This window comes from Haliotis rufescens, unplaced genomic scaffold (genome assembly GCF_023055435.1).
Source record: "Haliotis rufescens isolate VD_foot unplaced genomic scaffold, xgHalRufe1.0.p SCAF_8, whole genome shotgun sequence".
NCBI lineage: Eukaryota > Metazoa > Mollusca > Gastropoda > Lepetellida > Haliotidae > Haliotis > Haliotis rufescens.
The window spans coordinates 11,301,634-11,329,342 of NW_025964372.1; the positions used below are offsets into that span (position 1 = coordinate 11,301,634).

At 39.2% G+C, this 27,709-nt stretch overlaps 1 protein-coding gene across 3 annotated transcripts in view; it reads right to left on the reverse strand.

Annotated features, from left to right (window-relative positions):
- The window catches only part of LOC124113764 (nonsense-mediated mRNA decay factor SMG7-like), a 282,423-nt gene that overhangs the window by 60,166 nt on the left and 194,548 nt on the right, over positions 1-27,709 (reverse strand). For all 3 annotated transcript variants that reach the window (XM_046474276.2, XM_046474277.2, XM_046474275.2), the window contains exon 22: positions 6,715-6,821. In XM_046474276.2, the coding sequence (XP_046330232.2) occupies positions 6,715-6,821 (107 nt within the window). The remainder of the gene's footprint in view (positions 1-6,714; positions 6,822-27,709) is intronic.

Below are 27,709 nucleotides of genomic sequence, written 5' to 3' on the forward strand. Positions count from 1 at the left end.
AAGTTCATCGAACTTTTGTTGGAGCTCAGAAAGTTTATCTCGTGAGTATTGCGGGACACGACCCTTCCGTTGTGGAGGTTGTACAGGTCCATGTTAACAAATGCTTGAAAGGGGCCTGAAGCACCATTATAGCCATCGATATGTTGGTTAAACACATCGTCGAACTCCGTAAGTAGTAACTCAAACTGAGATTTGGTATCTTGCGGGAGGATATTGTCTGGGTCTACACAAACAGTGGATGAGAAACCAATGTCCTTAATTTGAGGGGACATAGTGGTGGTAGCAGATGTGCCGGCTCAACATCATAATCAGGGTCGCAGTCAGGTATAAAAACTGGGCGAATCTGGCAAAAGTGCTCGTGTTTCTTGAGCAGTTGTGGAGTGTCGGACAGATTCGGGATCCTGATTTTGCCTGAGACGCTTGAGATAATTCCTAATTCTGGCCAAGTGGATGATAAGGTAGAGCGTCCAGGTCTGGTATCTATGCGGGGTTCTATGGCAAATGTGAAATCCGAAGGAGCAAAGCTTTCAGGAACCGGCACCTCAATAAAGTCTCCAGGCCATATGGTAGTAGAAGTGTCTGGGGCTCTGAGTACACAAGCTCGTCTCACAGTATGTTTGTCACCAGTTGTTTCTGTGGAACCATATGTGTATGTCGTACCATCACCAAGTATGATCTGATGTTTTGCAGGGCGTACTGCCACATCGTTGGCCTCCATAAATGGTATGCCTGCAAGGACTTCTACATCCAAGTTTTTTCACCACAAGACCATTAAAATCGAACTCCTTGTTGTCGCGTGTGAAAAGGATTCTTGTCTCTCCAACGACCTTCAGTGGGGAAGAGCCATCTGCCTGATGGGCTGACTGAGAGCTAGTCTTGATGTCAGCGCCGAAGCCTGTTGCTGTTGAGAGGCGGATCATATTACCAGTAGCTCCACTATCTACAGTGACTCATGCCGTCTGGTGGCCACAGAAACAGTACATATAGGGCGACTGCCGGACTTGCACACGAAGAGTGGAGACAGGTTCAGTAGATGGCACTGCGCACGCATTTTCAACTGTATCACTAGCATCGTCAGCAGGGTCATCAAGTATACTGGCAATTTGTCTTGCTTTGACCATGTATCTCCGGTCATGATCTGGGGGGAACTTGCAATCGCTGAGATAATGAACATGATCGCTGCGTCCTGCAGCTTTACACAATGGGCATGATTTTGGAAACTTTCTACCCATTTGTTGTGCTTTAGCAAAACGTGAGAATGACGAGCGCTGTTGTGAAGTGTTTGTCCTCATAACCTTAGCATCCTCTGCTGTGCGGATTTCATCTAAAAGTGAATCGAGAGCCTGTGAGATTTCAGGTTTCAAAGAGGAAATTGTTGTGAGCGAAGATCTGTTCCATAACGTTGTTTGACGAGCTTTGGAAGTTCAACGTGTATTAGCCTCAGCCATGTGAGCACAACAAAATTTTCTAACGATGGTGACAATTCCTCGTCCTCTTCAGGTGCATTGCCATAGTGGGTTATTCCCCCTTCACGGCGGAGTAAATTGTCCTCCACAAAAGCCATTAGTCTCTGATACAAATCTTCCGGCCTCTCGTCATTTTCAAGTTCGATTTCGGCAAAGTCAATGAAATGAGCGCCGGTTGCTTGGAACCCGAAATGTAGGCGTATGGCATCTACAGACGTTGAGGATTTTATTATGGTGTTCCGTGAAATTATCGGACAATAATTGGCAATCTGGCCGAGCATGAGCTCCAAACTGCTAACCTTTTGTCTTGCAGTTCTTCTAATAGCTTCACGGACGTCTTCCCCATCGTCAGTCATGCCCCTGAGTGGCGTGGCCCTAGTTTTCTTATGCCAGACTGCCCTGTCGGCAAGAAATGGAGTAAAATTTGTGTCCAAAGATAATGTATAAAGGAGATTTTGCCTCCAGTTCTCGAAAGAATTTACAGTCTCAATCTTACCGAGGCACCATTGCTTCGGGGCACGTTGAGCGTTGGCCATAATGACAGTCTTGTTTACTCTGCGTTATCCAGGCAGTCTACCGCCTGACATGTTGATCACGTTCAGTGAAAGTATGCAAGTACTACAGTTCGTTGTGCTGCCTGCTTCGTTAGACGTGAGTTCAAACCCGCTGCCACCACGCCAGTTAGGTTAGAGGGAACTGTACACTTGTCACACATCGACAGGACACAGGTAAAGACTTGATGATATTTATTAGCAACACTCGAAACGAACCGCGAAACCCAAGCGAGCCTCCCAAGACAGGCGAGCTACCAAGGGGAGCTAACCCTGCTTACATTAAAGCATGCCAAGCAAACCTGCGTTGGCGCTACCTGTATTACTTCAGATTTCTTCAAAGCAAGGATTATAGGCATGGACTAAAGAAAATGATCAAAAACCTTAGATGTGGCTGAACACAGATTTAAGAAAGATGGCTTCTAGCGATTTCGAAAAGAACCTATATAATCTTATGGATAACTCAGTATTTGGTAAAACTATGGAGAATCTAAGGAAGCGTGTTGATGTTAAATTGGTCAGATCTAATGAGGAAGAAAGACTTTGGAAACTTATATCTAGTCCGGCTTTTAACAGAAGTAACATATTTGATAATGACTTAGCGGCACTACAAATGCGGAATAGTAACATAAAATTCAACAGACCAGTGTACGTTGGTATGAGTCTTCTTGACTTGTCAAAACACTTAATGTATGACTTTTATTACAAAGAACTTAAGAAGCAATAAGGTGATAGATAAAAGGTGTTATATACCGATACCGATTCTTTGTTGATGGAAACATAAACCGAGGATGTGTATAAAGATATTGCAGAAAAAATAGATATGTACGATACGAGTGATTACCCAAAAGATAATCCATTGTACAGCACAGTAAATAAAACGGTATTAGGTAAGATGAAGGATGAATGTGCTGGAACTCCTATTGCGGAGTATGTTGGATTAAGACCTAAGATGTATTCTAAAAATGGGGAGATAAGAAAAGCTAAGAGTGTTAAGAAGTATGTGGTAAAAAAGCATATCAAACACGAACAGTATAAAGAAGCATCAATCAATGGTAGAACATTCAAACATCATTATCCCCCTTAGATATGAAGAGATGGATTGATAATGATGGTGTAACTACCTATGCTTATGGTTACTTAGGGAGGTAATACAGTATCCCTGGGAACTATGAGCAACTCTTCTCATACAAATGCCCTGCTCAGTCCATCTTTAAGATTATATGGAAAAGGCTCTCCTTCTTTCATAACCAATGGACTAATGTTATATATCTTTAGAGACCATACCGGGTCAGTTGCGCGACGTTGGCCTCCTTCTAGTTCCCCGGGCTGGTTTAAATACCTTCGCTTACTCTATCCGGAAGTTTTTGTTCTTTGCCTCTCCATGGTGCTGAAGATTCGGAAATTACAGATTTCATTTTAGTCACATCGGATGGTTTCTTCCCGATAAATCTTGTTGTTTCATTATATAGTGCTTATACAACAGCTGATAATCGTGTCACCCATTCCATTTATCTTAATCAAACTGATTTCATTTCAATCCCATACTGATATCCGAACAAACGTTCTGCTAACGTCCGGGTAAATCTTTCAACGATAGCTTGGCTACGGTGGGCATCTTTTTCACCACGCCTGATTGCGACATCGTGCTTTGTTATTAGTTTAGTTACTGATCCCATAAACTCGCGACCAGGATCTACCGTATATCGCTGTGTATAAGGCGAGTTTTTCGTACCTAAAATGAGGGGTCTAAGAAGGGGGGTCGTCTTATACACGGAGTCGAAGATCTCACATTTTTTTCCACTGGCGATGTCAACCGGCGTACGATAGCCAGCCCAGCATTTGACAATAAAACTTCGCATTTCGTCCTAAATAACTGTTCCAATAACTATTTCCATACATAAACATGATTTGTATCTCTTTTCCTTGAATAAAGTTTAATAATTTCTGCAAATAAAGTTGAAATGACCCTCGCCTCGATGCAGATTGTCAAACCACCTGTCACGGTAAAAACAATCAACATCCGTGAGTAGAGAGCCGGATGTACCGGTAAGCATTTGCATATTGCACATGTGGCCTAACATGTGATAACCGGTGAAGCTGAAATCAATTCCCGCTGTTTTTACAGTTGTATTAACAAGTGTTGGAGACGGTGTGTACAAGTGATTGTGGAATAAACACGCTGAATGTGAAGCAAACATAAGCCTAGTTAGTTACAACATAGTGAATTGGCGATTAAATTACTCACCATTGTCTCTTATATGTTATTACTTCATAAATGAATTTTATTTTACGGGCACAAATTTGGTGTCGTACCATGTAAACACAAAATGGCGACGTGTGCTTGAGTTACACACGTGACCTATCATTGTAGAAAAAAACAACAACGCAAGATAAACATATTTTTATTGCATATATAAGGTTTGTGTGCGCACTTGTGATGTCCGTGTGCGAAATACGCTACAGTCGGAAAGCGCACGTTAAATCTTCTATATCAGTCAGACTTGTGATGTGTTTCAATCCAGGTCGCCTTATTACACGGAGTATAGGATTTTGGGTTGATTTTTAAGGCGTATACAGGGGGGTCGTCAAATACGTGGGGTCGCCTTATACACAGCGATATATGGTACTTGAAACAACTTAGGCCATTGTAATTGTCCGTGTTTATATATGCGACCCAGTGCATTAGCTACCTCTGTTGAATCGTTCGTGGTTAATGGTTCAGCCTCTTTGTAGCGATTAGCTACATCTACTACGGTTAAAGCATATTTATATGTTTTGCATCTTACCTTATCATGAGGAAGAAACAAGAGGTCAGCCTGATGGATTTTATTCGTTGTGAAAATATCAAACTTTTTCCTCGGTATATAACCCTTGTTTCTTTAACCAATCCTTGGCCACATCTTTAGAACCTTAGCCACAGCGGCTGGCTTTTGTATTGCTCCTATACCTTTCCAATATCCTCGCGGGCTCTAGTAAATTTTATCCATTATTAAACAATATTAATCTTTCTTTTAACACGATCCATGACGATCGTTGGATCGCATCACAGGTTTTGCATAAAAAATGACCTCCGTAGTAGCATCTGGCCTAGGTGGCAGTGCGGTAGAACCCCTATTCCCTATACTACTCTCCCAATACTAGGGCTGCACGGTATTACCTGTACACCGGTAAACTGCAATAGGAAATTGAAACAATTACCAATACGTTTGTGATGTACCAGTATATTGACAATGATTTTGTGTTTTCAAATTTAACTTGCTTTACTTTTTCAACACCATAGGCGGTAGATCATCTGTATGGGCAAAGAAGCATCAAGTCCCTGGACACTGTAGGCCGGTAGACCGGCCAAACCGTAGTCACGCCAAAATAGTATATAATTTTATAAACCTACCTGTTATATCATTCATTTATTAAATCTATCACATTTCACAATGATTGAAATACCTATCCAATTTCAATTTATCATTTGTTATCGATAGATTAAAAAATTATTCACTATGTTATTGAAAATATAATTCTTGGACACACTTCGACAACGGGTCCACAACGAACATGCAAAATAAAGTCGTTTCAGGCAGATCTTTAAAAATATTATAGATCTACAAAGTAATAAATAAAAGTTGTCAAACTTGCAGCTAAGATATCATTTCCATCTTTTCGTGTGATCGCGGGTAATGTAAATCAAATGACATCTCGGCTTTCGTCGCTTGGAATTCTTGGCCACGATGTTTAATGCCAAAATATATGCATGAAAAATCTTTGTCACAGCTCGTAACCTAGCACGTTACATCCACGAAGCGATTTCCTGCTTAAAATGTTCAGAACAGCACGTTTTAACAAAAATCTTTCGTCAAAATCTGAAATTAATCATACACGAGTACGATACAATAGCTGTAATTTGATTGGCTGCTTTAGGTCACATCTCAAATTTGACCAATCACGAACCTTGTAGCAGATTTCGGCAAGAAAGCTTCATTAGAAACCAATTTCTATCCAATGAAATCGCTTGTTACAACTACGAAAAGACCACAAACACTGGACCAATATACATAAATACCTCCAACATTTCTTCTTGAACCTATGAGCTGAACGCATCCATGATATCACTGAGTCTAGAGCAATGATACCACTATTATTTACTGCATGTTGGACTTTACCATTATGGTGCCTTAAACAGCTATTCTTGGTTCGAATAGCAAAGCCAGTCAGACACAAATACAATTGTGAGTTTTGTCTGAATGTTCTGGTTTTTCCTTTGTATTTTGTATAAACCTAAACATTGTATGATTGTACTGTGATTCAATTTGGAGGTAAAAGAATCTTAAACAGTGGACAAAACTCAACAAGTTTTCTTCCACAATATATTGCAGTATGTATTGCAGTACAGAGGAACGTATCGCAATATATCGCAATACGAAATACACAGCCTTACCCAATAAATACAAAATAATAGAATTCAAGAACTCAAGACTCCAGAGAATGAGGAAATATTGTAGGACAGCATTTTTTACATTTTGTCAATAAAATAAATGTTGTGAGATGGTTGTGGGAATGTTGTTGCCAACGTAGGAAAATAACGTCACAACATTGAGAAAACTCTACACTCTTATGTTGCCACAATGTTGTCAACCAATGTTGTTGGCAAACACAAAATATCGTTCACTCAACAGAAAATTGTTAGCTGGGGTACTCACTTCGAGGTTCCCCACCAGCCAAGGATGGTACTTCCCATGGAGAACTACTAAAAAGTGAGTATGTCCGTGACTGAGGCACTCCTTTTCCTCCTCCATTCTGACCATCTCTGAAAGTATATAATTTTATATTTTTTTTAAATAGTGTATTCCTCATGCAACATCAGATGACATCATGCATCATATTCAGTATGATGTGTTAAAACTAGAAATCAAACAATAGTTATCATTTTGTAATAATTCTAAGTATACTACCTCTATTACATCATAGCAATAACTTCCTGTTTAGGGTGTCAGTCACACAAAAAAATCTTTCAGATTTTCAACAGCCGTGCTCTTTACTTCCAGCATATCTAATAGTTGTGAGGAAAACCCTATCCTCCACAGGAAATGCAACCGTGCATGCATGTAGTGGGAAAACATATCTTTTGTTTACCAATAACCCTCATAAACGAGATTCAGATATATTGGGGAAGAGGGAGAGACTAATTCCTGATGTAATAGAGGTAGTATTCTTTGATATCACAGCGCCACTACACGCTTTTGTTTATTCCAACTTTTGGTTGAACCGATCCTTCTGATTTTTCTCTCAATGTTATGGTTGCAGAATAAACTGCATTGAGTTGAGACTGTGGTGTTGACTTAAACCTTGGCGTGGTGGCAGCGACTTTGAATCCACGTCGGAATATCATTCCAACACACAGGATTGACCTTTCAACCGTACACCCTCAAATTACATCAATCAGTGAGCAATTCATACATCAAACGAACTGACAGTCAGCCGTTGTATTGTAGTGCAAGTAAGTTCGTTATAGTACATGCGCATTGTGTAAGCATTATGGCTCAGCAATGTGCACCAAAGCAGTGGCAGTTATAACGAAACGAGACTATCAATTCCTTTGAGAATTGGACACCTACCAATCCAAACAGAGGTCTTACGAATGTCTATGCCACTCGTAGAAAAACAGCAATTCAGAAAAATGCTCAACTTGGCTTGATGGTATGCCAGATTGCTAATTTCTGGCCTGTTATTTCAAGAAATTCTATAATCAAAAACTCAACATCCGTTCAGGATATTTGGCAGAAAATAAGGCAACATTATGGTTTCCAGTCTACTGGTTCCCATTTCTTGGACATTAAGCTACAAACTGATGAAGGTCCTGAGGACCTGTATCAGAGGATCATGGCACTTTTCGAGGATAACTACCTGTGATATCAGACACCATGGTCAAGCAATAACTGTTGATGAAGATCTCACACCTACCATGGAAAATATGACAGTGACTTTGTGGTTGCAGTTAGTCAATCCAAGCCTCCCTTCCCTTGTGAAACAGAAATATGGAGCTGAACTCCGCAACCCGACTTTGGCTTCCCTTAAGCCTGAAATCTCCCAGGTTTTATCATCATTGCTCAATGAATTAAGCAGTATTGAGGACCCCAAGCCTTTATAAGCGTACACCCCAAGTGGCTACACCATGGCCAGGTAAAATACACAATCTCGTGGAGGAAAGCCAGCATCCTCGAGTAAGACATGGCAATACATCCTCTGTAGGACAGCAGGGTGTCCTTCTTATAACACACACTCTGTGAAGTATTGTCGGTGCAGAGGCGCATGGCAGATTCCGCCTCGTCCCCAAGGAGGAAGAGGAGAATGCATACCGTAGTGGTGAGGAAGAGGCTCATGATGAAACAAACTTGCTCCTCGACCACCATAGTATCAAGCGTGTCAATGTTGAACCTTCACTGTACCTGAATGCATTCTATGGAAGTCATCCTGTACGTCTTACTTTGGATACTGGCGCTACCACGAATTTGGTTCAGGCCTCCTTTGCTTAAGCCATCAACCTGCCGATCACTAAGGCATCCCAACGAGCCCATCGGGCCGATGGTGTCACCCCATTAGAAGTGGTAGGCGAGGTTCAGTGTACTCTCGGTCGTGGGGACTTGGAGTTCTAACTGGACGCCCTCGTTGTGAAACAGCTGGATGTAGATGTTCTTGCAGGAAATCCATTCCTCAAGCTAACAGACATCGAGGCTAGACCAGCCAAGAACCAAATCATCATTGGAGGATCTAAGGTCGTCTACTAGGGCCAGCAATTGGACACAAGTGCTTACATGCGACGTACTCAGGCCTAGATCCAGGGTAGAATAGGTCTTCAGCAACCCATGCTCGCCGTAAAAGGCGACTATGCTTGTCGTAAGAGGCAACTAACGGGATCGGGTGGTCAGGCTCTATGACTTGGTTGATGCTTGTCATCGTATCCCAATTGCGTGAATCGATGCTCACGACATCAATCACTGGATTGTCTGGTCCAGACACGATTATTTACAGACCGCTGTCATAAGCTGAAATATTGCTGAGTTGTGCGTTAAACAACAAACAAACAAACATCATCAGGCTTTATACTTCAACCTTATCATCAATCTATCATTATTCAACCTTGTATTACAAAGACCATGCGCTTTGCTATTTAAAACGCAACCCTAAATAAGCTCCACCCACTGTGATTGATCCTGACGCTCAAACACGCATTTTTTATGATAAAACTACAGAAAATTTATTGACTTATATCAAGATATGAAGCCATTTGTGGTATCCAAGGTTTGTCATTCAAGTTGATACGAAGTTTGATCTTTGGTGATCTTATTTAGGCACAGTTTTCGAAAGCTTCTCTTGGCACTCAGTTGTGTTTATGTTGCCAGTCACTGTTCGAAACTGAAACACCGCCACCTTGTGGGCTATTTATAGTTAGGGTAAGTAGTGTTGACAATGTTATTTTAGCATAATGTTTTTACAGTTGGATTATGGGGATTAAGGTTTGCTTACATTGATACTTGGACACCACAAATTATGTCATAGTTTATATGGCATTTAGATCAAACATTGTACACAGCATTTAAATTAAACATTGTTTCAGTAGAGATAATTATTAAATGTTTTGGTTTATGTGACAAGGTATTTAAGGTTTAATATTTTGGTGTTTTAGAACATTGCAAGCATTTTTTTATTTTGATACTTTATTTTGTGCAATGACAACACAAGAAAGAGTAAAAACAATATAATTTAAAACAAATTTGGATATATACGCTATATACATGGGGGCTGTACGGTTGCACACAGAATTGTTCTGTGGACGGGAAGTTAGTTCCTAGGGCCATGCCGACCTGCAAGGATAGGGATACCCTACGGGTAGAGGGGTCTAGAGGGAGCAGATTATTATGGAATTGAAGCATAGGAGTGCCGAGTGGATATGGAATTGGAAACTGGTGGCTGCGCCGGACCAGGTAAAGTAATGGATTATTTGGGGGCCCCAAGCCATGTTATGCTGCCTGAGGCATGAAATGGCTTGAGACACCCAAACGAGTTTGTGTATGACCAGTGCCGTAGCCAGCCAGGAGGGCAGGGAGGGCAGTTGCCCCCCCTGGATTTTTTACAGAAAACATTTTTCCTTGCAGTGTGCGAGCTCAGCCTATGTTACCGCTTATAAATGAAAACCAAGCCTCGCTTTCACACAGGTTATAAATAGATTCAATGCTAAAATCCCAATAGTGACGTCACAACCCCTGTCACAGGAAGTGAAAAATCCTGGGCTCTAAACCTACCTCATATAAACCTGTTATTACAAATTCTATATGAACATGTAGTAATGTTTTCATATATTTCCCATTTCCACATATGTCAGTTTATCAAAATAATACCAAGTATAACCCATCCATGCACTGTAGAAGCTGTGAGAACATGTTTATTGAAGTCACGTGACCTCAAAATATTCTCTCCCAGGGTAGAAGTCATTCACAAAAATATGGGTTCCATCTATCTTAAGAAGAGAGGAGGGGCCAATTCCTATGTTTCCTGCAATCACTGATCACTAAGCTTCCTATATCCAACTTAAAATAGGAGGAGCTACAACTGTAAACATGTTTTAATTGGATAAAAGACAGTCCCCAGTTTCCCCCTCGAAGTGACCAAAAAGTCCCACAAAGTGCGGCCAGAAACATAAATAAATCTGGCACCTTACAGATAGCATCACATTCTAGTGACAGATATGTTAATTTAGGGCAGTTTAACACCATTTGTTTAAATTTGTGTTGACTGATATGTCATTGAGGGTCTAATTTGTTTGTCAGGGGTCTAAATTGATGGTTTACAGGTTGTGGTGTTTGACATTTGGTTCTTCCTGTCTTAAGCTGTCTGGGAATAGTTTGTTAATGTTATCACACTGAAGTAGTATAGGTAATGATGGTTCTGCCGCAACCCAACTGGAGCCGGATTTATATACCTATACTGCTACTACAGGGGGAATTTTTTTATGCCAAAATGATTATGCGATTCAACGATAGTCATAAGTCGTATTAAAAGAAATATCAATATTAATTAATAATGAATGAAATTTACTATAGCCCACGAGGATATTGGAAAGGTATAGGAGCAATAAAAAAATTAGCCACCGCGGCTAATGTATCTAAAGATGTGGCCATGGATTGGTTAAAGAAACAAGCAATGTGGCAAATATATTTACCGGCACCGCGTTATATACCGAGGAAGAAGTTTGATATTTTTACAACGAATGAAGTTCATCAGGCTGACCTCTTGTTTCTTCCCCACGATAAGGTAAGACGCAAAACGTATAAATACGCTTTAACAGTAGTGGATGTGGCTAGTCGATATAAAGAGGCTGAGCCATTACCTCGAAAGATTCAATAGAAGTAGCTAATGCACTGAGCCGCATATATAAACGCGGACCACTAAAATGGCCTAAGCTATTTCAAGTAGATCCAAGGATAAATAACTAAACTGTTAACAAAGCACGATGTCGAAATCAGGCGTGGTGAAAGAGAGGCCCACCGCAGTCAAGCTATCGTTGAAAGATTTAACCGGACATTAGCGGAACGTTTGTTTGGCTATCAGTATATGGGATCAAAATGAAATCGGAGCTGTTGAGATCAACCGAATGGGTGACACGATTATCAGCCGTTGTATCAGCGCTGAATAATGAAGTGACGAGATTAATAGGGAAGAAACCATCCAATGCTATTAAAATGAAATCCGTGACTTCCGAATCTTCAGCACCGAGGAGAGGCAAAGAACAAAAACTTCCGGATAGAGTAAGGGTAAGATATTTATACCAGCCCGGTGAACTCGAAGGAGGCCTACACTACTGCCTAGAAGTTCATTCCCCTTACACGCATGGGCAACGCGTTACGCAACCAGTGTGCATCGGGCTGGTCACGCGTGTGATACCCGTGTGCACCCCGTCCGCCACTCGTGTGCAACGCGTGACACACTCATTAGAGGGGGAACAAACTTTTGACCAAAGGAGGACCCGTCTTAAGCTGAACCTGGAGGTGGTAACAAGGAGAGAAAATTTTGTTATCCTGACGAAAAATGATAATACACATGTATTTGCTAATGTCTCCTTTCTTTATGTGATTTTGTGGGAATAACATGAATACTGTTGTGTTTAAATAGATCTGTCTTGTTTTATACGACCATTCCTTCTAAATCCGATGGTGTTAAGAGAATACATGGTCCTGGAACATGTTATTGCAATTGAAATGCTTTTATTGTGATTTGACATTAAACGTCTGTAGTACGACTTTCAGTGATAATATGTATGAGGTTTGGCGGCGCATTGTTTTTATTGGACCCTAATTACTTTATGATGACTTGGACTCTTTATCTCAGCTCCATAGCCGTGAGGCTGGAAAAGAGCAGCATGTAATTAATGAGGGTGGGTTATATCATTGAGGATACACTTGAGGGAGAGAATACTAATTACCGTACTACAGGAAGAGACCTGTAGACGTAAGCGCGGGGTTGTGTTTTAGCTGGCCGTTCGATAATGGCCGCCAGGAGAAGTGAGCTTTGACTGCGTCATCTAAAATAAATAGTAAGATACAGCAGTGTTATTTTCACGGGTCTGTTGAATAAACTCCCAGCGCTACGGTCAATGTATCTTGTACTTGATCCTTGATACATCATTTTGGCATTCACAATATATAGTATTTCAACGTACAAAGGAGCACTGATCTAAAGCAATTCCGCGGGAGTAGTTGTTACCTGTGCATTACTGTATTTTCCCAGTGAGTACCCGGATGATATAGCAGAAATCTGTGCTCGCCATTCGTAAGCGCATTTTTATTGAAAGTAGAAGGACGTATGGTCACATTGATCAACAAAAATGAAATACAGTTTTGGAAATGTAGGCATATTTGTGGGGAGCATCGGTAATGGTGATGCAGTTTTGGTAAGTCACTTGCTTGGTAATTGTGCGATCTTTGTGTACACTATTTTGACTTGCAACACAAAGTAAATATTTCATCTGAACATTGCTTATTTTACCGTGTTAATATGTTTACATTCAAAATGTAAACATATTTCACTAAGGAAATTTATTAAACGCCTAAATATTCAGTTTATTTTACAAATTAACTGAAAAATATGACCATCTCTATTAATATGATAACAAATTCCAAATATTTGTTTATGTTTAATATCATCACCAAGTACAGTTCTGTATTGTTGGGCTTCTTTTCTTAGCATAATTAATATATTGTGATGTGTTTAAGCTCTTTTGATTGTCTTTATCATTTTTAGTCAGTCGGTTAAATAAATGAATGGATTATTCAGTCAATTTGTAAAATGACTGAAATATTTAGATATTTAATAAATTGCCTGAGTGAATCATATTTTACACATTGACTGTAACATATACACGCTTACAAAAGAAAATACTTGTGAAAACAACGTCTATCGCGCATCGAAAAACTTCCCAACCAAACGGAAAGGAACAAGAATGAATCTGTTCAAAGCTGCAGCGAATGAATGAAAACAAAATGCAAATATAATTATTACAACCTACCAAAGTTATAATGTATCCGGGAATATCAACAAAGGAACAATATCCATTGCGTCTACAGCTGTACAAAAATACTTATTCGATGTCAAATGTCTATGTGAGAATCAAATACTTTAATAATAATTATTTGGAAGCAATATTTGGAATATATATGAAATATATTAAAATATTTAAATATATCGTTTTTAAACGTTATTTAAATGTATCGAATATTATAACCCGTGTTTGTTTCTTAACTGATCACTTAGTTTGTTTCAATTGTTTCACATAGGTGCCAAGTTAGCTGAGAAAGCCCACGTGACAACTATTTTTATAATGTCCTCGGTTCTTCAAAACATACATTGAGTTAGATAACAATGAACAACCAGTCAGTGTATTATCGGTTACCCTTTGAACAAAGTATGTTGTTTTTACATCTGTACTTCACGCCATGATATGAGTGTATTGCCTAGGTTTAGTAAACCTACCTTCACCTGTAAACACTTACTTTTGACATATCCACTGTGCAAGATAACAGTAATTAATCAATCAACATATTTCCTGTTGATCCTTTGATGTCTGGGAATGATCAGTTGATTTACAAAAAAAGTAAAGCAACTGACCATACATCTCTTGCTGGACTGCCACGTGCATATCACATACTCACATTCCACCTCACTTTAAACCTGGATTTAGATTGAATAATTACCCCAGGTACAAGAAAGACCAAATTTGAACCTTTATAATCTGAGTGGTGCTACAACTAGGTATACATGTTATAAATTCATTAACTGAGCAGCAAGTGAATTACGACAAATACACAAGTGTAGGGTTATACCAGAAAATGTGGATGACAACAAGGGATTAGTAATTGTATCATCAACGCAATCCGAAATCCGCAAATGCTTTCACTCAGGGATACTTTTTTATTATTAAACTGTAACCATCAGGGGTATTTCCAAATAACGACATCCGATGAGCTTTCGCCGTTATTTGTCTGTTTGTTTAGGCTGAAGAAATTAATTACCATGCGCCCTTTGTTGAAATCTTCATAGATCACGGGTAACCAATCAGTTTTCAAAAATGCGTAAGCTTGTTTAGCTGTCCTTGCAGACTGGTAGCCCAGTCTCTTGTCACGCTCGGTTGCGTTAACGAGCAAATTGACTCACGGCAGCTAGAAAGCCCAAGCGGAAATCCAAAGGTCGTATTACCTGAAGAATCAACCTTCATTTGCGAAATATCTACTGCTCTCAAAATTAAAGTCAGAACTTTCTAACCAAGGATTACCAGTTGAAACAGGTCGATGGCTGAACATTCCCAGGGAAGACAGCCAGTGTCCACTCTGTGAATCTATCGCTGTGGGAGATGAATTGCATTATTTATTCCAATGTGAAGCTTTTCACCAACGGCGATATTAACTCTTAAATAAGCAATATCTTAAGTTTCCAAACATTTAAGAAAATTATGACCACTAACAGTGTAAGAAATCTAAAAGGCCTATCTAAATTCCTTAACAATGTGTACAATACAATTGGTAAATTGTATTAGTATCCACGTATCCTATTTTTATTATTTTTGTTAAATTGTACATAATAAAAATTGTAGATAATTGTATGTCATGTTATTCTAAGAATAAATGAGTTTGAGTTTGAGTCCGACACCCGAGAAGAAGCCAGAGATTAGTGCCCCCTTTTGAATAGTTTACAATCATGTGTTTTAGGGTTAGCTGTGTTGGCTTAAACGTATTTTTATTTCAAAAGAAATCTGGATCGGTAAACAAGCAAAACTTGCTTATGTAATACCTCTCCAGGTAACAACTTAACAACAGCTGGATATATATAAGAGAGTGATGAACATAAACATACAAAATGCACAAATGAAATACACGAAGCCAATACACTGAAGCAAGTGGTGTCGGTGAAATAAGGTAATGCAGTTTTCCTTTACTACATGCATAAAATTAAGCTACCTTTTGCTTTTGACAATGATGTCGTGAACTGATTTAAGAAGAGTCATGTTTGTAGAACTGCTTAACTACTGCCACGTAATATCATTTTTAGACCATACCCATGTGTGTAGAAATACACAGTGTTTCTGATATTATCGTATTTTTTGACAGTTATAGAAAAAGTGAATTGCATCTTCAAGGTGATATCCACAAGTGCAGTCTGGTATGTCTGATACATGTCATCTAAACTTATCAGCGTTTAAGTCACTGCATCCGAGCCTAAGGCGACAGTGGACAATTTGGCATGATCTATGAAAATATTTGAAGTCAAAATTATTAGTAATTGCATCAGAACGATTAATTAATGATTTGATTTCTTTTAATGAGCGAGCATTAGTTACTTCATCGGATAGAGGGTTCCGCAGGTTGATCATATCCAGAAGAAATTATTATTAAGCATAGGTCTGTGTTCTACATTTGATTGTTTGTATGTTGAATCTATTTCTAAGGTTATATTTGCTGTTATCAGAGAATTGAATATACACTTTTCAAATATTTTGGCTGAGCAACTTGTGAGTGCTACAGGTCTATAATTTGAGCATTCATGTTCATCGCTGACACTGACACCGCATCAGCCCGGCAGTGGACTTGACACAGTTATTTGCGCACCGATTATATAACCCCTACAGACAGGGTGGGGTGGTTGTTTAAAGCGAAACGGACGACCTCGTCTGTTATCTAATAAATGCTGTGCGGCGCCTTTGATCTTGCCTCAAAACATACACCTTATAGTAGTAAACGACGATCAGGATGGCCTGGAAATAAACACAATTCTGTCTGCCGAGTGTATCCACAATTAACTAGAATGCTTCATATCCACAAATATATATATAGAAAATAGATATTTGCCCACAGCAAATATTCATTTGCTTAATTGCATCAGTATGGTTTATCAGAACATGTACAATGCTTTCTTACGCTTGGTAAGGCAGACTGAAATTGAACATTAGGATAACGTCAGCAGGGATAAAAGAGGTCATACCAAAGAACTTTAATTACTAGTGGAAAAGTCAGACATTCCGATCAACCACTACAAGGCCCGGCCGGATCTCAAGGTTGACGAGATCAACACCCCAAAGGAACATCTCTACGCCAAACAAGGAGTCCCTTTCGTCATGGTGCACAAGAAGGGGGGACAGGACATTGAGTACGACATCACAAACTACACAGACTTGTACCACTTCTTCCAGAGTAGTGGCGTACCGACCTCAAACCACTTCGTCGCCAATACCGCCGCCCTCCTTGCCAAGAGTCTCTACCAGAATCCCAACCCCCAGGATGAGAAGCTGACCAAGAGACTACTAGAAGGATACCGCCGCTAGACTTATAGCCACACATGCTCGCCAGCCGACACCATGCCTTCCCACGCTTGCCCCCCCCCACCCCCAGGCCCAAACTTTTCCATATTATTGAATATTCTTTTATCACCCACTCCCACCCAGCCAAACCCCAACCCCTTTAACTTTATTAGAATAGGCTGTAAACTTATATTTTTTTTTTTGGGGGGGGGGTGCACTTCTTTATTTAATCATTACGCTTTTTTACCCTAATAGTATAAGTGCTTCCCCGTGTGCGAGATAGGCTTAAGTCGGAAAGCGCACGTTAAATCTCCGAGGTACCTATCTACCAGAACTTTATTTGCTGTTCTGGTCATACATAAATATATGTAAGTTACGTACATGGGGAGGCTAGATTATTTACAGCTAACAGCAATATAGTGCAAATATTATGTTCAATAAAAGAAAACGTTGATAGATCTATAACACACTTTTTGTACTATTAAACAAACTGTGGACTTTTAAGACATTTTCCCTTATTGTAATAACATCTAGCTAACAAATCGTGTCTATCTCTGAAATCCACACGCATAGTTGCTGTCAAACCTAAAAAACATATTCAGGGAGGTCAGTTTTGACTTGCCAAGCACCTTAAGGTGAGTTTATTTTTAAACTGTCAAAAGCGATTGTCCCTTCAATACTGGTATATGGCTGGAAGCTGTTTCTCGAACTGTTATGAGGTTTATGATGTATTTTATGATATTACTGGGGAATGTTCAAATTAGTTACTGTCATTTAATCCAACGTTCTAACTGTCAACTGTCTCAACAGGACCATAGGTTTGGTTATATATCTCCTCCCTGTCTCTATGTCTTAAGTTGTTAATCGGCAACTGCGGTCCAAATGTATCAACTTATTCATCTATTGTTGCAAACTTGACTGATTTAAAAATATCTAATTGATCATGAACTACTCAGTCAGTCAAGCACCTGTATCAGAAATGTAAAACCAGCCATGTTTCATGTAGTCCCAATATCACTGAAAAATGCCGATGAAACGTGACATATAAATTTACTCACAGACAATATATTTTTCGTGAGAGTGAAGCACAATTTTATTAAAGTTTTATTAACAATTTCATAAACTATAATAATATTAATATTAAAATTCATCATCACTTGCCAAGTTTATGAACATGTCCCCATTTGGGAGATGTCACATATAAACAAGGATTCGAACTAAGTTTGATCGTCTTTGACACTGAGGTTTATCCCCACTTTGCCAGCAAACTGCAGAAGATTAACAGTGAGTGAGCATCGTTTCTATGTTTATACAAGAAAAGATGTTATGCCAAAAACGCTCACAGTAGTTAGTGAGTAAACTCACGACCTGTCATGACCTGGTTGAGTGACTTCCTCCAATCAACGTGAAAGGATTACCCACAGAGAAAGAAAGGATTAAAGTCACCCATAAATCTTATCCTAACGTAGTACTCCAACTTCTAAATGCCTCTCAAAGAAGGATTAAAATCCTAAATATATCCTATCTACGTGGTATACTCACAACCTCTAATAATAAACTGTTACGTTTGGTATCCCCAGCATTACTCACTATGGTCATTGGGCAAATGTAAAAATCACAAACCCTAACGAGATTCTGTCTACATGGTCACACCCGGTGATTGTGAAGATCTCAAATTCTATCAACAGTCAGACAGCATGGCTGTTCATATTCATTTACAACATCCTCTTATAATTAGTATAAAAGTGTCCCACACAAAACCTTCTTTTATTTATTCTTTCAAAATACAAAACAGAAAGTGGGGTGTGGGGAAATGGGACATATTCCTACATGAAATAATGAGACATTAATAGTGGTGCTGGCTATATCATAATTGTACTGTCTAAAGCATAAATTTGTGCAACCCGTTGAGCACCCGTGTCACATGCGTGTTACACGTGTTCTCAACGCGTGTTAGGGGAATGAACTTTTAGGCAGTAGTGTACGTCGCGCAACCGATCCGATTTGGTCTCTTAAGACTTTTAACATTAGTCGATTGGTTACGAAAGAAGGAGAGCCTATTCTTTATTATCTTCAAGATGGACCAGGCAGGGCATTTGTACGAGAAGAGTTGTTCATAGTTCCCAACGATACGGTATTACCACCATAACCATAAGCATAGGTAGTTACACCATCATTATCAATCCATCTCTTTGTATCTAAGGGGGATAATGATGTTTTGTTCATTCTTAATCCATATATCCTATGATTGTAACTTCATAAAGAGTTCATCTCGTGTTTGAACGTTCTACCATTGAATAATGCTTCTTGATACTGTTCGTGTTTGATATGCTTTTTTACCACATACTTTTTAACACCCTTGGCTTTTCTTATCTCTCCATTATCGGACTTCTTTATAGAATACATCTTAGGTTTTAATCCGACATACTCCGCTATAGGAGTCCCAGCACATTCATCCTTCATCTTACCTAACACCTTTTATTTACTACGCTGTGCAGTGGATTATCTTTTGGGTAATCGCTCGTGTCGTACATATCTATTTTTTCTGCCATATCTTTATACACATCCTCGGTTTGTATTTATATCAAAGAATCTGTGTCGGTATATAACACCTCGCATCTATCGCCGTACTGCTTCTTAAGTTCGTTGTAATAAAAGTCATACATTAAGTGTTTTGACAAGTCGAGAATACTCATACCGACGTACACCAGTCTGTTGAATTTTATATTACTCTTCTGCATATGCAACGCGGTTAAGTCGTTATCGAATATCTTGCTTCTATTAAAAGCCGGACTGGCTATAAGTTTCCTGAGTCTTTCTTCCTCATTAGAGCTAACCAATTTAACAACAACACGCTTCCTTAGATTCTCCATAGTTTTACCAAATACTGAGTTATTCATGAGCTTATATAGATTCTTTTCAATATCGCTGGTGGCTATCTTTCTTAAATAGGGCTCCATCCAAGGGCTTTGATCAAACTTTAGACCCCTGTGTATTTTCTTTAGTTTCATATCTAACGATAGATATAACTGTAGATTTCTGTAGGGAACTATATATTTTGTCTTATCCATCAAATTTGTTACGAGTTTTTCTACGTTAGCTAACCTACTATTACCCATCAAGGAGCGTTGATATTCCGACATCCAATCTTTATTAACCATTAATCTTTCGGGAGCTAGCGGATAACTGTTATGATATCATCGACCCACTCAAAACCACCAGTGGGTAGGTAAAGGTTGACTCATAGCCCATCCGTACAAATTGTTGGCGTTGAGATATAATATGTGCGTGTCGGGTTTACTCGGATCATATCCTTCCACTAATTTATTATTAGCCTTAGAATACCTTTTCGCCGCCATCGATATACTACCTCTTAATCCTTTCTCAATAAACAAGTGCATATCGTAATCTGTGAGTAGTTTTAGTTCTACACCGGTCTTCTTCAACAATGCATCCCAAGATAGTCCGGGACTGGAATAGTACCATGCCGGATCCAAGCCGTATTGTTTTAAACATGTCTTTCTAAATATCTCGAATATATCCGCGAGTAACAGTACATCGGTTTTTAAGTACAGATTGTGATAATCACCTAAATTCTTACAACCTAATTTATCCCACACCGTCAGAGCGTGTTCATAATCGGCATCTGATATTTTAGATTCTGTTAAGTTACTATAGAATGATTCAAGAGGTGGTAATTTAGTTTCGTCGAATCTAGACCAATCATCCATATATTCGTTAGGATATACACCTTTTCTCAGCAACAAATGACGCGTTAACCTATCGGTATATTCTTTTGTTATCACAAAGTCATCGGGATTGTTCGCATTAGCTAAATTGTCCAGGGAAGATAACAGAAACTGTACGGAGTCTATGAATCTAAGCCCATTACTTTGTTTTATTCTGGCTTTCCAATCCTTGTCCCTATAACATATAGTTTTAGTCAACGAGAATGATATGTATTTTTCCATATTGTTAGGAATGCATGTTAAACCACCGTCGGTCTTTGAGATAGCTTGCATAATGAGATGTGAATTGTAATAATTACACGTGATGTGGCAATGATCTCTTATGGAATCCCCATTCAGGGGTTTATTACAAACATGACAACTAGTTGACTTCTTATGGGCCCTCCAATCATCCCTTATCATACACATGGGTTTCTTACGCGATAAATTTTCCCTGATTATTCTCTCTTCATTTTGTAGATATTCTAGGAACTTTCCCGCTGCATCGGGACTTCTGTAAATCACGGGCGGGTTTGTTTTCCCATCATACCTTACAACTATATATCCAAACCCACAAGGAATATGTTCTTGAGTTTTGTACGTATTATTATCTTGATTATTTTCTATGGGTTTGATAAGCGCTTAGAAGTCGGCGTAAATCACGTAAGGTACGTGCATTTGATTACAATAATGTTCAAATTTTAATATATTTTTTCCCTCTTTAGGCATATCGATCCTGATAGCGGTCTGCCCAACACCTCTACAGTCTTCTTAATGCGCTCCTAATAGTTCTTGTCTGCTGTACCCATGTAGGCATCTTTCACAGAAATATTTCTTTCTAGCATGTTTTGTTTGATCGTATAATAGCCTGTTTAAACTCTTTATCCATGTATAATGATATTTTCCATCTTTTTCGATCACAAATGAATTGATTCTGGGGATATGTTCCGGAGCGGAGCTTATCCTGTGTACAACAATTCCTTTAGAATGTCCGAAAACATTTATAGCTAAATTATTTTGCTTTTCCACCTTATCAATTTGTGATATTGGTGTAGGTTCGTCTATACCATCGAAGTTGAGTCCATCGTTTTGGGGATAGCTAGAAGGTCTATTTGCAATTTTAGAATCTACGGGGAACAATGCAGATCTTATCATCATTCTTAAACAGTCATCGGATTTATTTTTTACATTAATTATGGCTTTTTTCTTCTTATAATACGGGGGTAAATCTATATAAGATCCACCTTTGAAGGGCATACTATTTGCTATATCTAAATATAAACTATCGATTTTATCCACACCCCAACCCGAGGTGAGGTGAAATTGGGTTTAACGTCGCGTCCAAGATTATTGCACTTATATAGCGACGTGCATGCACGTGTATGTGTGTGTGTGTGGCTGCTTGTACTAGTCCGGACTGATGCCGATTTATAGTGCTAGCTCACTGAGATACCATGCCGCAGTTTTACATGAATACATCACTCAGACACAGTATACTGACTCCGAGCCGACCAGTCCTTGTTTTAGCCCCTTAATGCCAAGCGCCAGACAGGGTAACAACAAGTACAATCTTTAAACGTCTTTTTGTATGACGCGGCCGGGGATCGAACCCCAGACCTTCCGCTCTCCGGGCGGACGCTCTACCACAAGACCACGGAGGCGGTTCACCCCAACCCGAACCTCTATTAGTCCAGCGTTCTAAAGTTTCCTGTATCCTCTGAATTGATGTATCTAATGGTGCGTTTATAGTATCGGTTATAACTTCTTGATTGCTTCGGAAATATGGTTCGGTATATTCGGTGCTATCGTCTGCGTTACTTTTACTCAATGACATTTTTATCGTCAGCTGGTATTTTATACTATGTAAATCATCTAACTCCTCGTTAATTTTACTGGATATGATGGGCTTAACATCATTAACATCCATGTTGGAATTAATATCCATCTTCCAACCTCTTAGATATTTACCAATGCCGGCGGATGTGGGTACAAATTTTAATTCTTGTTGTTGTTGTTTATCATCAACATCATTATTATCTAGTAAAGCGATCAATTCAGCTCTTCTCATTCGAGAATAACCTCTCAGCCCACTGTTTTTTGCTTGAGCTTTGAGTTCTCTAACAGTCTGGGGTTTGTTGTATTCCAAACCGAGTAAATCGATCAATTCAGCTTTTCTCATTCGAGAATATCCACGTAGACCACGTTGTTTTGACATAGCCTTCAGCTCTCTCACAAAAACCATTGTGGTTTAATGGTATATGCAAAATGATTCATTTGTCTAATTGGTTATTTTTCATATATCTAAATACGTAATCTCCCCAACCTATTCCTCTCATTGATGTAATCTCTCTTCCTAGCATAAATAATCTGGTTCCTGACCCTATCAGCACCGTGTTTCTTACATAAACAATAACGACCTTTGACCCCTATCCCACATACAGAACACGTATAGTTAATCTTTCCCCGCCTGATGTAATAAGAGTGTATACCACAGTAAATATCAACAGAGCGTCGGTTGCATTGAATTTTTTTCCCCATGAGTGTAAATCTGCACAGATTCATGGTTATACATCTATCATATCATTTGTCTAAATGCAAAGCAAATCACATCTCCACTGGTGAGACATGGCTATTTATAGTTCAGCAGTCATGGTGATTTATTGATTAGCTGTCATTCTGGTTTATGCGTAATTATTGTGTAGCTGAAAATTGCAACAACTGATAACCCGATTATCACGAATGCTACCTCGCGGTTCTTTTGTTCCTCTGACGGTGTATAAAACTGACTCATTGTTGGTCTCGGTATTGGGTCAAGTTTTTTCCCATAAACGAGGAAGTATTCGTGCATGGCAGATTCGACATCCTTAAACGTTTGAACTGAATGTCCTTCCTTACGCATTTCTTCATGAATAAAAATCTAATCTCTCCATTCTCTGCCGCGCCCATTGTGACTGAGCTTTTTCGAGTTGTTCTAAAGCTTTATTATGTCTTTTACGCTCCTCTTCAACTTCTTTAGCGTTTGATTCCCTCATACTAGAAAATAAAAAATTACTCCACCGACCATCATCGCAATTGTTGCCATATTATATGAATATAAAATATTCAAATCTTTAATTACTTCATTATGTCTTCCGGGATAAGCCCTTGTTTGAAGAGCATATCTTTCATTGCCATTCCTAATCCAATATCCAGAATCATCATACCGATATCATAACCATTAAAATCTAGCTTGGGAGGTGTGGCTTTAGTAATCATTTTAGCTATACGGGCATAGCCAATGGCCAAGCCGCTGACCACCGCTGAATGATACGTTGCGTTTACCAACATTTTACCGTCTGTAACTGGAGTAGTCATGCTTCTTATAGCATTATATGGGGGATAACCTCTAATTGAACTGGTTGTGACATCGGAGGTGACGTTTTCTCTTCTCCGGTCTTATAAAACAACCATACAGCCGCTATAGTAACAACTCCTACTAGTGCCCATGTTTTAATCGGATCAATATTGGAATTATTCATTAGTTTCGCTTTGCGAGCGAGTCCTCCCATTCTTCCTGCAGAGATTTGTTTTGGGTTTTTCTCGTAACTCTGGGTTTTAGTATTTTCTCATTCACAATCTGTGGTTTCTCATTCACAATCTGTTGTGCAGTCGGGGTTATTATTTCCTTGTTCACAATCTGTTGAGGTGTCACTTGTTGAGTCTCCATTATTATTAAGTGGGCACGTATGTTTAAATTGACAATACCTAGCCGTTATTAAAGCGGTGGTGAGTGGAGCTAAGAACATTCTGTATCTATGATAAAACTCACAGCTCACTGAGCTTATAGCGTGTTCGATGAATGGGTCTTTCTCGAGAGATTCGCATAAATACATGCGATGTTCTGCCGGGATAGGGAGAAACGTACTAGCTACGACTGTGTATAGTTGTAATATAGCCGACCCTATCGTTTTAGGCATGGTAGCTCCCAGTCTAGACTCGTAACGCGCGTACAGTTTTTTAATTTCTTCGTCGGTTATGTTATCAATTTTTTTTATGGTATAATTTTCCCCCAAATATTGGTGAGTCTTTCTCCATGTTTATCTAAAGATTTATCTACATGTTGATCAGGCTCATCTTTGAGCATTTGTTCGATGAGTTCGTCGCATTCCATAATGTAATACCTAAGGGGATATTTAAGTCTAACATAATATAATATGGCATATCCAATACATCCCGTAATAATGAACTGTTGCGAAAGAATGAGGATTTCAAACCACATTATGTCATATTAACCGCTAATGTTCAATTTATCATATTTTTACTATAATTTTGCTACATTTGCTATAATTTTGCCACATTTTGCTACATTTTTGCTATAATTTTGCTACAATTTTGCAATAATTTTGCCACATTTTGCCATATTTTTGCTATAATTTTGCTTAGCAGTTGCCATAATTTTCCTTAGCAGTTGCTATATTTACTATAATTTTGCCATATTTTGTTAAACAATTGCATAAGCAGCTGGTTGATCGGTTTTTAATACGAGTTTACAGTGCTTCGTTGCCACTAACAGTTTTCTGACTTTATCTCATTAGAGCTTGGTATAAATAACATCATTTTCGCGTAAACATTCCTCGAATGAATCTCGAATTTTGCAATGAAAGAGTGCTACCCATTTGGTTTGCTCTCTGAGATCTTTCAGGACAGAGTTGTATTTTTGAGTAAGTACCCAAACGCTATGCTGAGTATGCCGTCCGGAGAATGCTAAATACGAAAGCATATCTTTCTTTTGTGTGAGTTCTTTACTCGGGCTACAATCGTCTATTACGAAAAGGGTTGATTCTCCTATGTATTTTTCTTGACAAACTCGTAAACAGTCTTGTAAACGATCGCCCGGATCGACTCTGTGTACCCCGTCGTCATTCATTACCCAATCTCTCGATAGGTATGTTTTATTAACGCTTATAGTCGGGCACAGAATAATAATATGATCGAAAACGTCCCGATAATGACTTTCTAAAATATCTAGAATAAAAGCTGTTTTTCCACAACCCGTTTGCCCGCATATGATAGCGCAGTGTGGTTCTTTAGGTAAAAGATTATTAATAGATTGCTTGCACGAATCGTCCATTCTGTATATTAAGTTGCGCATCCATAATCACGTACAAATACATGTTTAATTTACCTGCCAATTCCTGGAGCTTCGTTATCTGTATAGTAACACCCTGGCTGGCATTTTCTATTCTCCTCCCACTGCCGTGTAGTTGGTCATCGTCTGTTGTTCGCATGTCGAGCCATAGCGCGTACTTCGTGATGAGGTATTCACCCATCGATACACCCCCAAAAGACAGATCTTTCACGACCTCGTTAACTTCTGGGCTTCGTTTTATAGAAGGGAGTTTTTTAATCTCATCCCACTGGTGATACGCTAGCATTCCTTGACTATATAGTTGATTAGGAACGCCCTCGATAGTCAATTCTACTTTTGTAATCTTGGGATTGTAGAACTTCTCGGTATTTCTTTTAAACGCATCGGAGGGGTCCTCGAACAACATTAAAATACCCTTCAACGACCTTGTGGGGACGTTTAGATTGATATTCCACGTCGTATCTTTTTTGTCCCTCATGATCTTTCGATGTCGCAGCACGCGATCATACAAAATGGCTAAACTTCCCGTATACTGGTTACGAATTTGTCTAGCTAATTCGGGATCTGTAATCATATCTTACTCCAGCAAGATATTGTCAATGGAATAGCTAGCACCTTCAGCAGCTCTGATTACTCTACCGTAGTCATTAAAAGTGAGTTCGTATTCTAACCTATCGCCTGGGGATGCTTGATAAAAGGGCATGTGGGAATCTAGTAATACAAAGTCTAGGGGAATATAGAATCGGTTACCTAATGCGTCGGCAACGGCCTGATCTTTTATGACGGTACCATCACCACTAGAAGCATCTACGCGCAGTCTCAATGTGTTCCGATTACAAATACCTTGATACTGTAAGTTTTCCCGCTCTTTATCCGTTCTCCAGAGATCCATGTAACAATAGTATACATCGCTATCATCGATACTCAAAACCTCATTACCACTAATTTTAATAGCGATTTTCTTAACGATAGCACGACCTTTGTTCTGAACGGGCTCCCTGTTAACATCGGCAGAAGTCAAAATAATCGTAAATGTTAGTTGGACAGTTCCCGGAACTAACACATCGTGTGCGCCGAGATTAGGAAAGCGTACGAGAAGCGTTTGATTCTGATCTATGGTACTAGGGTTATTAGTTATAGTTACAGACTGGCGAATTGCTTTGACCCCTAATGGATCTCCAAGTCTACGTTGTGGGTTTAACTTGCGTCCGTATTGCGAAGACATTGTTATATTGAAATTATATAACCATATGTTTAAAATAAAAAATGGCTGATTTTAATCTAGATAACATAACTGATACTAGTACAATCGAAGAGGGTACTGATGAAACCAGCTTTATGAATCTTAACGATGAACTTTTACAATCAACCGTCAATGATGACCTTTTGAAACTATCCGTTAATGATTATTACGATACCTTTAAAGATGATAGTCCTATTGTTCGTGACTATTCAAAGTTGATGATAGATAGTAAAGGAATATTGCGACTGCGTGGCGCTCTGGATATTGATCTTATGCATTATCGTACTCGTAAGCCCCTAGTTTTGTCTACGATAGTCGGTAAACACGGCATCAGCACTGTTCGCGATGAATTAGGTTTTGTAGACTTCTCACGAGGAGCAAAACTTTCCGCGAAGACTACTAAGGTTCTTCATCCTGTGCGTGATGAACTCGGTAACATAGATAATTTGGAAGCTTCCTCTAAGGTGGCCTCGGACGGACTCGGAGAAATCTTGGATACCTATTACAATAATTCCACGTTACAGGTACCATCCTCGGAGTTTAGTATTAGGGAATTACGAGTTCTTGACAAGGCAATGCGAACAATGGGGGGAGAACTCATCAATAATATAGCCAAGCTAACCGAACTCGACAAGCATATAGCTTATGAGAAAACAAAACTTGAACAGGCGGGTGATGAATTCAGTAGACGCCGCGTTGCAGAAAGATTTCTTAACTTAGAAGATGAAAGATCGGCCCGCCTCGAGGCTGCTTC